The sequence below is a fragment of the Alosa pseudoharengus genome, unplaced genomic scaffold, assembly GCF_046254945.1.
Source record: "Alosa pseudoharengus isolate Yale_2024_CS ecotype anadromous, Long Island Sound unplaced genomic scaffold, YU_APseudo_1.1 YU_APseudo_1.1_scf_1, whole genome shotgun sequence".
NCBI lineage: Eukaryota > Metazoa > Chordata > Actinopteri > Clupeiformes > Clupeidae > Alosa > Alosa pseudoharengus.
Genome location: NW_027468564.1, coordinates 32,577,525 through 32,590,222, shown reverse-complemented (window position 1 = coordinate 32,590,222; position 12,698 = coordinate 32,577,525). Strand labels below are relative to the sequence as shown.

The following is a 12,698-nucleotide window of genomic DNA, read 5'->3' as shown; positions in this document are numbered from 1 at the left end:
TTCCTGTTGAGTTTGCTCTGCAAAAGATTGAAGTTTTGCCTCCAGATGAAACCGACTCCGCCCCATTTGTCTTTCAAAGTTGACAAGCCTGCCGGTGTGATCATCCATCTTTTCAAACGTCAATGTCCAGTTGTCTGTGTGTCCTAGTGATTGTAAAGCCATCCTCCCTAGCGTTCTGCCAGGCGTGGGAAGTGCGGATGGCAGGTCCTGCTGTCCAGAGGTATCTGAGGCAGAAGCTGACGAAGGGGTGGCCATCACCATAGGCTCCAACTGGCCTACGTTTTGGGTCAACCCTGGAAGAATCTGGGTTAGCCTTTTCACAGCTGAAGGTGTAAAATTAAGAGAGGTATCCATAGGGTCAATATTAGCATTTTGTCGAGATGCAGGTTGAGTTGGTGCAGGAGTGGAGATACCAGGCCGCTGAGTCACGGGTAGAGATAGAGCAGGGGTACTAAGCTGCAGAGTCACAGGTTGAGATAGAGCAGGGGTACCAAGCTGCAGAGTCAGAGGTTGAGTTGGAAGAGGAGTGGCAATATCAGGAGGGGGAGGAGGAGACAGATGAGAGAGGGTAGGCCTAATTCCAGAGTCAGACATTTTAGTGAAAAGAGTGTAAGAATCAATGGAGGGAAATAAAGGGAAAGAGAAATCAAATCAAATAGGAAATATGTCACAAATTCCACAATATTTCTCTCAAAAGATCAAAAACATCACAATAATTAAGAGTTCAAGTTCAACACATTTACAATTTTTTTCTTTTTTTTCACATTTCAAGTTTCACCCTTTTTCACATTTCACTTTCACAAAAAAGGCAGTATATCAGTTCGATTTCAGCAAATCATTTCAATCAATGTTCATTTCGATCAATGTTCATTTCAATCAGTGTCCATTCAACTCAAAACCCCTTTATCAGGCAAAAAAAATTCTGTCCTTTGTGACACAAGTTCGTTTAAATCAGAAGATTGCTTGAGGGGTAAAGCAAAGTAATTAACGTTATCCCTTCGTGGTCGCCATTCTGTAATGTGACTAAAACCGGGCCGAAAAAAGGCCTTCAATCACGCCAGCTTAATTGTGTGTGTGCGTGTGAATGTATGTGCGTGTGTGCGTGTATGCAAAAAAAAGAGACGAAAGTTCGGCAATTTCTCAACAGTTCATAATCAGTGTATTGAGCAAGTAAAGCAAAAAAGGTTCTGTTGGTAATTTAAAGTTTTCTTCAAACAAAAAGCTTCAAACAAAAGAATAAAGGGCGCAGCCAGAGCCCACAGCGCACAACTCCACAAACGGTGAATGCAACAGACAACAGAATACGTTTCAGTCCAAAAATCAACGAAACAAGGAAAAGAAAATTTCACTGCGTTCACGTGTCAACTAGCAAGCGCGCAGCAGCGCATAAACTTTTACGCTTTCAAAGTCAGTCCCAAAAGAGGAAGAAACGGTATAGAAAAGTTGTGTGTGTGTGTGTGTGTGTGTGTGTGTGACAGGGAGAAGGAGATGACTGCGGTTTTCTCAGGTGAAACAGGGAGACCGGGTTTTCAATGAACAATCACAGCACGCATTTTTGGTCATGACAAGGGGAACTTTCAAACCCGACAGTTCCTGCGCTGTCGGTTCCTCTCTGGAAGCGATAGATTCCATACAGCTCCGTATAAACAACGTTGGACTCCTCTTTGGCGAAGTGTCAGGCAACGCGGTCCGGGTAAATCCGTTAGGGGATCTTCAGACGTGAGGACGGGCTATTCTTAAGACGTGTAATCACTCCAAAACTTTTAAATAAACGAAAACATCTCCCGTGGATCATCCACCGCCATGGACTTCGCTCTCCCCACTACCGCTTGGCCATTCATAAAAGTACTTCCCTGTGCGCGTCACTGCACAGGTAACCAGAGAGAGGCGGGCACCAGAAGCGCGCAGTTCTGGGAGATGTATGCAAGTGACGGCAGGCACGGAGAACAAGGGGAAGTGGTTTTAATGCTTATTGGTTTTAATGGGTTTTTAAATGGTTTTAATTGTTAATTTATAAAATACTGTTTTAATAAAAAAAAGTGCAGAGAAAAAGTAGCTCTGCTACAACAAGCATAAACTTTTTGCATGGTTGCTGTTCAGTGTAATTGTAACGATCCTATGTTCCCTGTCCCTCCTTTGTTTACCTCCTGTGCCATGTGCTCCTGTGTTTACTTCCTGTCCCTGTGTTTTAGTTCCTGTCAGCCATGTGCTCCTTTGTTTGTCTTGCCATGTCTCAGTTCCCTGTGTCTCCGCCCCTCACCTGTTCCTCATTATTAGTCTGCTCATTTAATTATGATTTCCAGCCCTGTGTTCACCTGTCTCTCGTTTTACCTTGTTTCGTGTCCACCTGTGCCTTGTTAAGTCCCTGTGTATTTAAACCCTCTGTCTCCCGTCGGTCATTAATGTTGTTTCGTGGTTGTGGTGTGCTTTTGCATTAAAGACTCCTGGTTTCAAGTTTATGTGTGCCTCGTTCTCGACTTGCCCTGCGCCTCGGTCCAGCTCTCCATACTGCAACCCTGACAGAATGACCGACCAAATCAAGGACCCCGCAGGCAAGTACATTGCTCATTTTTCTGGTGATTTTGGGAGGTCGGCCTTTTGGGGAACCCGGCTCGCCATCAGACGGTTCCCCAGTGCCTTGGAGGACGACTGGGCCTCCGACGAAGACGACTGGGCCTCCGACGAGGACGACCGGGCCTCAGACGAGGAGGACTGGGCCTCTGGGGAGGAATGGCCGGGTCCCTCTCCCATTCCAGCTTCAATCCCATCTCCTCGATGCCCTCCAGTCCCGGCTCCTCGCCCCCTCGCTCTAGTCCCGGCTCCTCGCCTCCTCGCTCCAGTGCAGACTCCTCGTCTCGCTCCGGTGCCAACTCCCTGCGACTTCTGGGCCCTTCCTATCCCTGACCTCCCTGCTCCCATGACTCCAGTCCCCGTTCCTGCTCCGGCTCCGCCGAGTCCGGCTCCTGCTCCGGCTCCGCCGAGTCCGGCTCCTGCTCCGGCTCCGCCGAGTCCGGCTCCTGCTCCGGCTCCGCCGAGTCCGGCTCCTGCTCCGGCTCCGCCGAGTCCGGCTCCTGCTCCGGCTCCGCCGAGTCCGGCTCCTGCTCCGGCTCCGCCGAGTCCGGCTCCGGCTCCTGCTCCGCCGAGTCCGGCTCCTGCTCCGGCTCCTGCGCCGAGTCCTGCTCCTGCTTCGGCTCCTGCGCCGAGTCAGACTCCTGCTCCGAGTCCTGCTCCGAGTCCGGCTCCAGTCCCCGCTCTGGCTCCTGTCCCGGGTTTGACTCTGGCTGTACATGTACATCACCAAATACACAGACAATCTAAAGTTTGTAAAGCAGCTAACACAACATGAGTCCACACTCATCAACACTCGTTACCATTTAGGCCATGGTCCATCTTACCTCCAGTGTCCAGAAAGAATGTCTCTTAGTCCCTCCTCAGCTCTCCCTGAGAACACAGCTTATTACCGTAAGAGCAGCTCATCAAAATGGCACTGTGACACGATTCTCTTATACAGGAAGAGACAGCAATAGGCATAGAGAAAGAGGAAGGCCCAGGTTGTGGTTTTGACTCTACCTAGTTTTGTGTGAGTCTTTTCAACAGTATTCTGTGCATGCAGTTACATGTTAAACCTTATCAGCGTGGAGTATTTCAATCTTAACCGATACACAGTGTGTTGTTATTGTTATGTTACTGTGTCTTAATTGTTATATTCACTTTCAGTTCATTTGGATTGTAATTTTTTACTGACTTTTATATAGAGGTGTAAAAGTCCCGCTTCAGGAAGTCCTATCGTGTATTGGTTCTACCCAGGGATGTAGGGGAGGCTAAATGCAAGTAAAATGCAGTTTACCCACCTCTGAGATTTCAGAAACAGTTTATCCACCTCTTATTAGAGTTTACCCACCTCTCAAAAGACTTTATTCACCAATTGCAACTTTTAACATTAAAAAATCACACTGTATTATCCACATTCACAATTTTTGCACTCATCAACACTCTAGGAATCATTTATTACCACTGGTATAAACATTGGGCAATAACCTCCACCATCATCAAACATGTTCTGAAGGCCTTTTTAAAAATCCGATACCGCATGGCGCAGTCCACCTTACCGTGATCACAGAATTCATAGTTTACCCACCTCTTATTTTACCACTACACCTCGTTCTACCTGTGCACTTAACACAGGTGATTTCATTAATTAGCTCATCTACTTGGCTGAGGAGTTGTTCCAATTAGAATCAGCTGGTTTAGTGAATGGTCGGAGCAAATATGTGGCAGGAGTTAATTTCTGAAGCCAGACTTTTGCTCCTTTGCTTTTATAACAAGTTAACTTTTTCTAAATATATCAACGCCAGTTCCGGCCCAGAATCAGCCATGGCCCAGAGAGAGGCTGATTCTGGGCCTGAACTGGCCCTGATGAGGCCCAGATCTGGCAGATTCCCCTCACACTCAGGACTGATGTAACAGGGAAGTGGAATTTGATTGTGTAGGACAGTGGTTCTCAAACTGTGGTACGGGTACCACTGGTGGTACGCGGACTCCTTCTAGTGGTACTCTAGGAGTCTCCAAGATTTTTTTTATAAAGATGACAATCACTTTAGATGATATCAAAATATCCTTTATATAATTTAAAATCCTTAACCACGCGATGAACAAAGTTAAATTTAAACTATGTTTTCATAAACAAAAGTAGGCCGATATTTATTTTTATATCAGCCAATAGGAGCCAATAGGCCTACTAGGCTAGTTCAACTGTATGGAGCATTAGCCAATGGTTGACAAGCTAAGCTGTGATGGCAAACAAAGGAAAGGGAAGCAAACATGATGGATCAAAAACATTCATGCAACCCTCTAAACAGGAATTATTAGAAAGAGAAGTGTGGGGAATATGTGGAGCAGAAACTGATGTTGGTGACAATGAGCCCAGCACATGTGCACTAGTGAAGCTTCCACGGCACCTGCCAGCAACAAACGACTCAAAACAGTATGTACAATATACTATGTGAAATTACCAATAAAATACAATATATGAATTGTATTTTAATGCCAGTCATAATGGTGGTACTTGGAGAGCCAATTGTTTTCTGAGGTGGTACTCATTGTGAAAAGTTTGAGAACCACCGGTGTAGGAGTATACTCACAAGTACTAAAACATTAAATCCTCAAGTACAAACAAATCTAATCTGATTTCTATCCAATTCTATATTAGTTTCTGCCACTTAGAGTTTGAGCGTGAGATTTCCAGGTCAATCAGCACATGCATGAACATTAACTCCACATTTGATACATTTGGTTATTTTTGGTGTATTAACCTACTTTCCACTTTATGGGTGTTGCTTACAGCACATTAGATACATATACAGTACAAATTTGGCAGTTGTAGTTGAGGGGAGATGTTTGTAGGACACTGGTCAACCAATCAGCAGCAAGCTAAAAACAGTTCTTTCTTCTTATTACAGGATGCACAGAAAGAGCAGAAAAACGCTGTGCAGGACAGAGGAGATCACAACTGTGCCAAAAGCTTTCTGGGTGTTTACTGGTGTGTCATCATCATGCCAATCCTAACGGGGTTTATAGAGGGAGAGAACTTTTTATTATACTGCACTCTAGTGGGCATCCTTGAACTTCCCCTTGGGGATCAATAAAGTATCTATCTATCTATCTATCTATCTATGTATCCATCTATCTATGTATCTATCTATCTATCTATCTATCTATCTATCTATCTATCTGTAATGTCTCCTTCAGAGGGACGTGCTTCACTGTGCATGCACTCGGGTGTCATTGTAGGCCAGTGTAGGTGAGGTATACTGCCCTCTAGTGTTTAAAAGTCACAACGCATCTAATATTTGTCCAGCTCATACACCAGTAGATGAAACATAAGCAATCAGGAAATAAAGCACTTGGGGGGCGCAGCACGTGTGGCAACAATCTTCTCCAGGCAGTTCACTGGTCACCTCTGGTGGACTCGTGTGTAGGTGTCTCAGTTGCCCAGAAGGTGATAGATAGTGTAAGTAATTGTATAAATTCATAATGAGTAGAATGTTGGTTTTAATGCTAAAAAGAGCTCGTTCATGCATTTGCAGAGACCTTGTAGTAATACTTTTAACAAATTGCTCATAATATATGTAGGCTAATATTAGACAGTTTATATTACAATATTATTTTTAGACAGTTTGGGTAAGACAATATATGGCCAATTTTCAAAAGGATTGAAAGTGGTTGTTTATTATAGTTTGTTTATTATAGAGTGACTACATAAAATGAATGAGTAACAGCTCCTCTGTAACCAACAGCAGTGCCAAATGGTCTCTCTGATAGGACGTTTACAGTAGGGTCATTACTGGCAGGAAGAATGGTTGTTTACCTAAGATGGAACACTGGGAATAAATTATCCAATAGCCAACTTCCAGGTTCACGAAGGACAAAAACAATGACAATCTGTGCAGTATTGAGCTAGCATGCTAACACCAGCAGTGGCTCTACAATGTACTCCTATGTGTGTTCTCCTAAAGAACATCGGGTGCCTATAAGCACCACCTCTGTCAGCAGGCCTGGAGAATATTAACAGGAACAATGTGGTGGGGCATGGAGCCCATCACGCCTCCTTCTGTTTTCAGGCTTTGGAGTTTAGAGTACTCTATGCATCTGGGAAGCTACACTGATGGAGGAGCATCAGTGTGTGTGTGTGTGTGTACATACGCGTGTGTGTGTGTGTGTGTGTTGTTTCTTACATGTTTCTAGAGAAGTGCTGTAGTTTCATGGCTCAAAATAGCATTACACTTCGATGGTTGTGTGGGGATTGGTCCCTACAGACAAATCAAAAGTATTGTAAACTTTGTAAGTATACAAAGAGGTTATAATAAGGTCTGTTTATGAAATCAGTGCATAACTTGTTTTTCCAGTCACCGCCATATTACAGTAACGTGTTGCTATTAGGCTCATTCAATGTTTTTGCAGTGCTGCACAGATTTGGTTCAGCGTGATGCAGGTTGCACATGGCAAACATGCATCACCTTCAGCTAGTAGATCTGTGTTGCGCTGCATTAAGTCAACTGAGCCTACTGATTAGTATGTACTTTTAGTAGGGGAGACCGGGGTTGGTTGTCACAATTTTTACTCATGCATGAATTGCTCATCTTCAAAAACTCTTTCAGCAGTAATTCCTACATGAAATGAAAGCTTGGGGTCTTGGCTTTAAATGTGTATAATTTTTACTTTTAGAATGTATTGTAACAGGGAGCAATTAACCATCAAAGACACTCTGACACAATGTGACAATCAACCCCATCACGGGGTTGGATGTCACAGGGTATGGGGTTGGTTGTCCCTATAGAGTTTCAATGGGATTTCAGTGATAAAATGGGATCTTAAAAAATGATGTGTAACTTTTTCGTTTTTTAAGCTAGAAACTGCAAATAAGTTTTAATATGAATACCACCCCTATGATAGTTGTCATCAATGCCCCTTATGTTTAAACAATGGGATTAAAGGAGGTGATCAGTTACTTGAATTGTCTACTGTGTTGAGAAATGAAATGAAATCATTTTCCGTGCTAAAACCTCTTTATTATCATGTAAGTTGCAAACAAAGTTGCAAACACAGTGACAACTGTGTCTCAGTGACAACAAACACATGTGACAACCAACCCCACGAGCTATGTGACAACCATCCCCAACTGACCTCTTGACAAAGATGTTAACCTAGCTGCCACATGGCTTTAACTTGATAGCTAAAATATGACTCAAAATAAAGCTACTACCTTTGGCTTTTTAATGAGTGTTTTGTTTTTGAACTACTAATATCCTACAAGCTCTCAATACAAAAACAACACCAACATGAAAATTTACTCTGACCCATGAAATTTAAAAATTGTCTCCTCACCTCAATGCTGTGTGTCTGCTCAGCAAAATTCCTAGTGCAAATGAGTAAGCTATCAAAGGGTAACATTTTGATATCAAAATTTTACCACAGCATCACCTAGTGTGCCTGGAATAAGCAATGTGACAACCAACCCGTGAGACAACCAGCCCCGGTCTCCCCTACATATAGTAGTATACCCCTCAGGTTGCAGGGTTGTGTTGTTGATGACCTTATTAGGCTTTTGAGACTCCATGTCTCCATCATCCCTAGTGCTACTTGATTGGCTCATGGTTGCAGTCCTTGCACTACCTGTACAATGGTCCACTTGCACATTTGCTCATTAACATATAAAACTTGGTGTGAATTTCTATTTCCCTGCGCTTTGTATATCTACGCATTGCCACTTTTGTATTTCTGTTTATTGTGTTGATGTATTATGAGTTGTTGTGCCTTTGTATTTTTTATCTCTGACTGCAATAAATGTCCCCTATAGTCATAAACAAACATAAAAATAGATCAAGGATTGAACCTCGACCCTTATAGGTACAAACAGCTGAAATAAGTAATTTTAGGCTTGTGCTGCTTCTGTCCTGATTTTTTAGACAGGTGCTTGTCCTAGGAGCACAAACTGATACAAAACACAAAGTAAGAGGATTTCGAGGAGCAACAAACTAGAGATTTCTATTGGGCTTTTCTAGTCTTTAGTGATAGTGGAGAGTAGACAGGAAATGAGTGGGAGAGAGATGTGACCTCAGGTCGGACTCGAACCTCGCCCATTGGGGGGCACAGCTGCTGCTATCCTCAGTTAACTGAATTAGACAAAAAAGTATATTGGATTTAAGGTGAGCATAATAGCAACATAATGATTCTTTAGAAGTTCATCCCCCTCTGACTGATCCATCCACTTTAGTAGCAGATGTAATCACCTGCACGTGACATAAGAATGTGCCACAGTTTTTGACACCTGGCGGGAAGGTATCCTTGAACCGTGAACCAGGAACCTTAATTTGGCAAGTTGATGCACCAACAAACAGGATGAAGGTCAATGGCATGTTATTGGACACACCGTCAAACAGAATATAGGTCAATGTTATTGTTTTGTTTTCCTGATTTGGTCAGGTGTTTACATCCACCTCGAGAGTTTGTCACGTGCCCTCTGGCCTCATTAATAGACATAAAAGCAGCAGCAACAGAGACGGACTCAGACAGACTGACCGAACCTTTCACCACAGATCAGGAGGACCAACAAACTCATCACAATGCCAACAGACATGGGGTAAGTGGACGTCGGCGGTCACATTTTTTAAAACGGAAATGAATGCGGTATACAAGAAATTACGTCAGTGTCTTTACACACAACCTTAGTCATTTACAGCTGTAATGACTTCACAAACCAGGGGGGGGGGGATTGGATTCTTAGAATCATTCACGCTTCCTCCTTTGGGAAGAATGGGTCAGCTGGTTATTAAAGTGTTGTGTCACAGAGCATCTGCTTTGACAGTTTTCTTGTAACTTATGTTTTTCATTCCTCCCCAGAACAAGTGCAGCTCAGTGCAGGGTCATGGTGAGTTCCAACTCGCTGTCTGTCCTAAAGTCAAATAAGCACAGACTTTACTTATGGGTGTGTTTTTCTACATGCAACATGTAACATGCTTGTGTCTGTTAATGTGCCTCTTTGTATGTGTGTGTGTGTGTGTGTGTGTGTGTGTGTGTGTGTGTGTGTGTGTGTGTGCGTGTGTGCGTGTGTGCGTGTGTCTGTGTCTGTGTGGGCATCTGTGTGTGTGTGTGTGTGTCCTCAGGTCCTGCTTGTTCTATCCCTGCTCCTCCCTGCCTCTCCCTGCTCCTCTCTGCTGCTACCAGTGGACTGCTCCGATATCCATGAGCACTACCCCACCAGGCCCAGTGGGGTGTACACCATCTTCCCTGGGGGGCCCGTCTCCCCCCTGCAGGTCTACTGTGACATGGAGACCGATGGGGGAGGATGGACGGTGAGTCATGAAAAGTTTCATCGTAGATATATTATAATAATTTATATAAAATGTTATATAAATGAATAGATAAATACTGTATATGGACAATAATGTCTGGAAATCTGTATGAAATTAAAACATACATAATACATATCTATCAATATATATATTGTTACATGTTTCTTATACATTATACATCTCAATATAATATATCTAATGGTTATTATACATAACACATCTCAATATATAAATATATATCTCCTGGTTCTTATACATAACACATCTCAATATATAAATATATATATCCTGGTTCTTATACATAATACATCTCAATATATAAATATATATGGTTCTTATACATAACACATCTCAATATATAAATATATATATCCTGGTTCTTATACATAATACATCTCAATATATAAATATATATGTCATGGTTCTTATACATAACACATCTCAATATATAAATATATATATCCTGGTTCTTATACATAATACATCTCAATATATAAATATATATATCCTGGTTCTTATACATAACACATCTCAATATATAAATATATATGTCATGGTTCTTCTTTTTTTTCTTACTTGCCCCCATCCCCTCTCCTATCAGATCTTCCAGAGGAGGATAGATGGCTCTGTCAACTTCTACAAACCCTGGAGTCACTACAAGAAGGGCTTTGGCAGTAAAAATGGGGAGTACTGGCTGGGTAAGACCATGTCAGACTATGCGATCATAGAACCATAAATTCTTGCCGTGTCTCAGTCAGGAGATTGGCCACGTTACAACATCATGTAGCCAAACGTATAAACGTGTTTATAGGAAATTCTCTAAAAAATCTGACACGCTCAACCTTTTGTCATGGTTTTGTGGCATGTCGCAGACAATAAATCACATTCAGTAAGACACATTGAAAGACACGTCCCTGTTTCGGTGTCGCTCCCGATCTATCATATGTCATATGACACTTGAAATGCTTCGGACTGAAATGGACTAATCTGACCAAGCCATTAAACCTTTGGGAAATGTATTTAACCTTGTGGTTTCCTTATGAATGTTTTTGTTGTGTCTCTCAGCTGTGTTGTTTTCCGTGTCTCTGCAGGGCTGGACAACGTGGTGCTGCTGACCATGAGGAAGAGGAATGAGCTGAGGGTGGACATGGAGGACTGGGATGGAGGAAAGGTCTACGCTCAGTACACGTCCTTCTCCGTGGACCCCGAGAGTTTAGGCTATAAGCTACACCTGGGCAGCTTCATCAATGGAGGAGCAGGTGAGTGTGTGTGTGTGTGTGTGTGTGTGTGTGCGTGCGTACTTCCGCTACATTAAGATAACATATGGAATGTTAAAACGGAAGCCTTGTTGGAACAACTATGATGCTGATAATGGAACTCTCTTGAAACGGTCAATACTGTATATGTGGGTATGGGTGCATGTGTATACTGTATCTGCATGTCAGTATGAGTGTGTCTGAGTGAGTGTCTGTGGGGTCTGTTAGTGTGTGTGTGTGTGTGTGTGTGTGCATGCATGTGTGTGCATGTGCATGTGTGTGTGTGTGTGTGCGTGCATGTTAATGTTTGTGTGTTTGAGAGACAGGGAGAGTGAGTGAGAGAGACTAAGAGAAGACTAAATGAGTGATCAATGAAAATTAGCAAATGAATAAACAATAAACACACAATATTTGCAAATATAATTGGATGTGGGTATGATTTCTGGATAACAAAATGGTGTCAGTGATGAGATGCACCACTGGTCTCATGAGGAATTTCTAACCTCCACAGGTGATGGCCTGGCAGTCCACAATGGAATGAAGTTCAGCACCTTCGACAAAGACCAGGATACATATGATGCTGGGAATTGTGCTAAAAACCATCTTGGGGGCTTCTGGTATAATCTTTGTCATAATGCCAACCCCAATGGTGTTTACATGTGGGGGGCAGATTATACACACTATGCAAGTGGGGTTGAATGGAGCACCTTTAAAGGTCATGATTACTCTCTGAAAACCATTAACATGAAGATCAGACCTGTGGCCTAAGACAATAAGAATTCTGAAATATATTGTAGGCCACAACTGAATAGTCAACTAAACGCTATACATTTTCCCATAATAAAGTCCACTTAATCTGATCATTATTCTAATAAGGTGGACCTCTTGGGGTGCTTTTGCTGATAAGAGGCAAACTAATTATGAGCCTTCTCTCATTATGTTACGTAACTGATTTACTTACACTTTCTCGACACTACACTTTATCGACGGTGCCTGAAATGTGATACTGTAGGTTAAATCAGTTTAAAGATCAAGATTGTTTTTAAAGATGTTTATGCTGTTTGATGTCTTTGTTTATAATATAATTACAGTATATGATTGCATAATACATCATGACATATATTCATATAATGCTAAGAAACAATTTAGTTGCTAAATGCTAAAAAAACAAAGAAATGTAATGTTCATTCATTTATATCCTGAAAGGTGACTTTGTTTTGAATGATAAACAATTTCCTGCTGTTACAAATGATCTTCATTGTGTGCGAGGCCGACTTATAAACTTCATTTTGACCATTCACCCATTGTTTGAATTTTATTCTGAAAGTGCACACACATGAGAATGTTCTTGGTTGTCCCTGTTACGTCCCTAGCTGTTTGTGTTCCTGCGGTCTCTGTATTTTTCAGACACTCCAGCAGGGGGCTTAATTGCTGGACCAGCCCTATAAAAGGTGCTGGTTGACGTCACTCAGGGCCGTGGGAAGTGAGTTTTGGTTGGGGGTGCTGTAGTGTGTGTGTGTGGGGGGGGGGGGGTTAAAAAAAGTTATTGTATTTTATTTAAACGCCTTTCTCTGTTAATGGACAACAGCAT

General features: G+C 42.5%; 1 protein-coding gene across 1 annotated transcript; it reads left to right on the top strand.

Annotated features, from left to right (window-relative positions):
* Window positions 1-9,059: 9,059 nt before the first annotated feature.
* LOC143125653 (microfibril-associated glycoprotein 4-like) lies at window positions 9,060-12,407 on the top strand. The gene is made up of 6 exons (XM_076287326.1): window positions 9,060-9,139; window positions 9,400-9,427; window positions 9,663-9,851; window positions 10,453-10,549; window positions 10,943-11,110; window positions 11,619-12,407. The coding sequence occupies exons 1-6, from the start codon at window positions 9,123-9,125 to the stop codon at window positions 11,873-11,875; spliced, it is 756 nt and encodes a 251-aa protein (XP_076143441.1). The 5' UTR covers window positions 9,060-9,122; the 3' UTR covers window positions 11,876-12,407.
* Window positions 12,408-12,698: the final 291 nt, after the last annotated feature.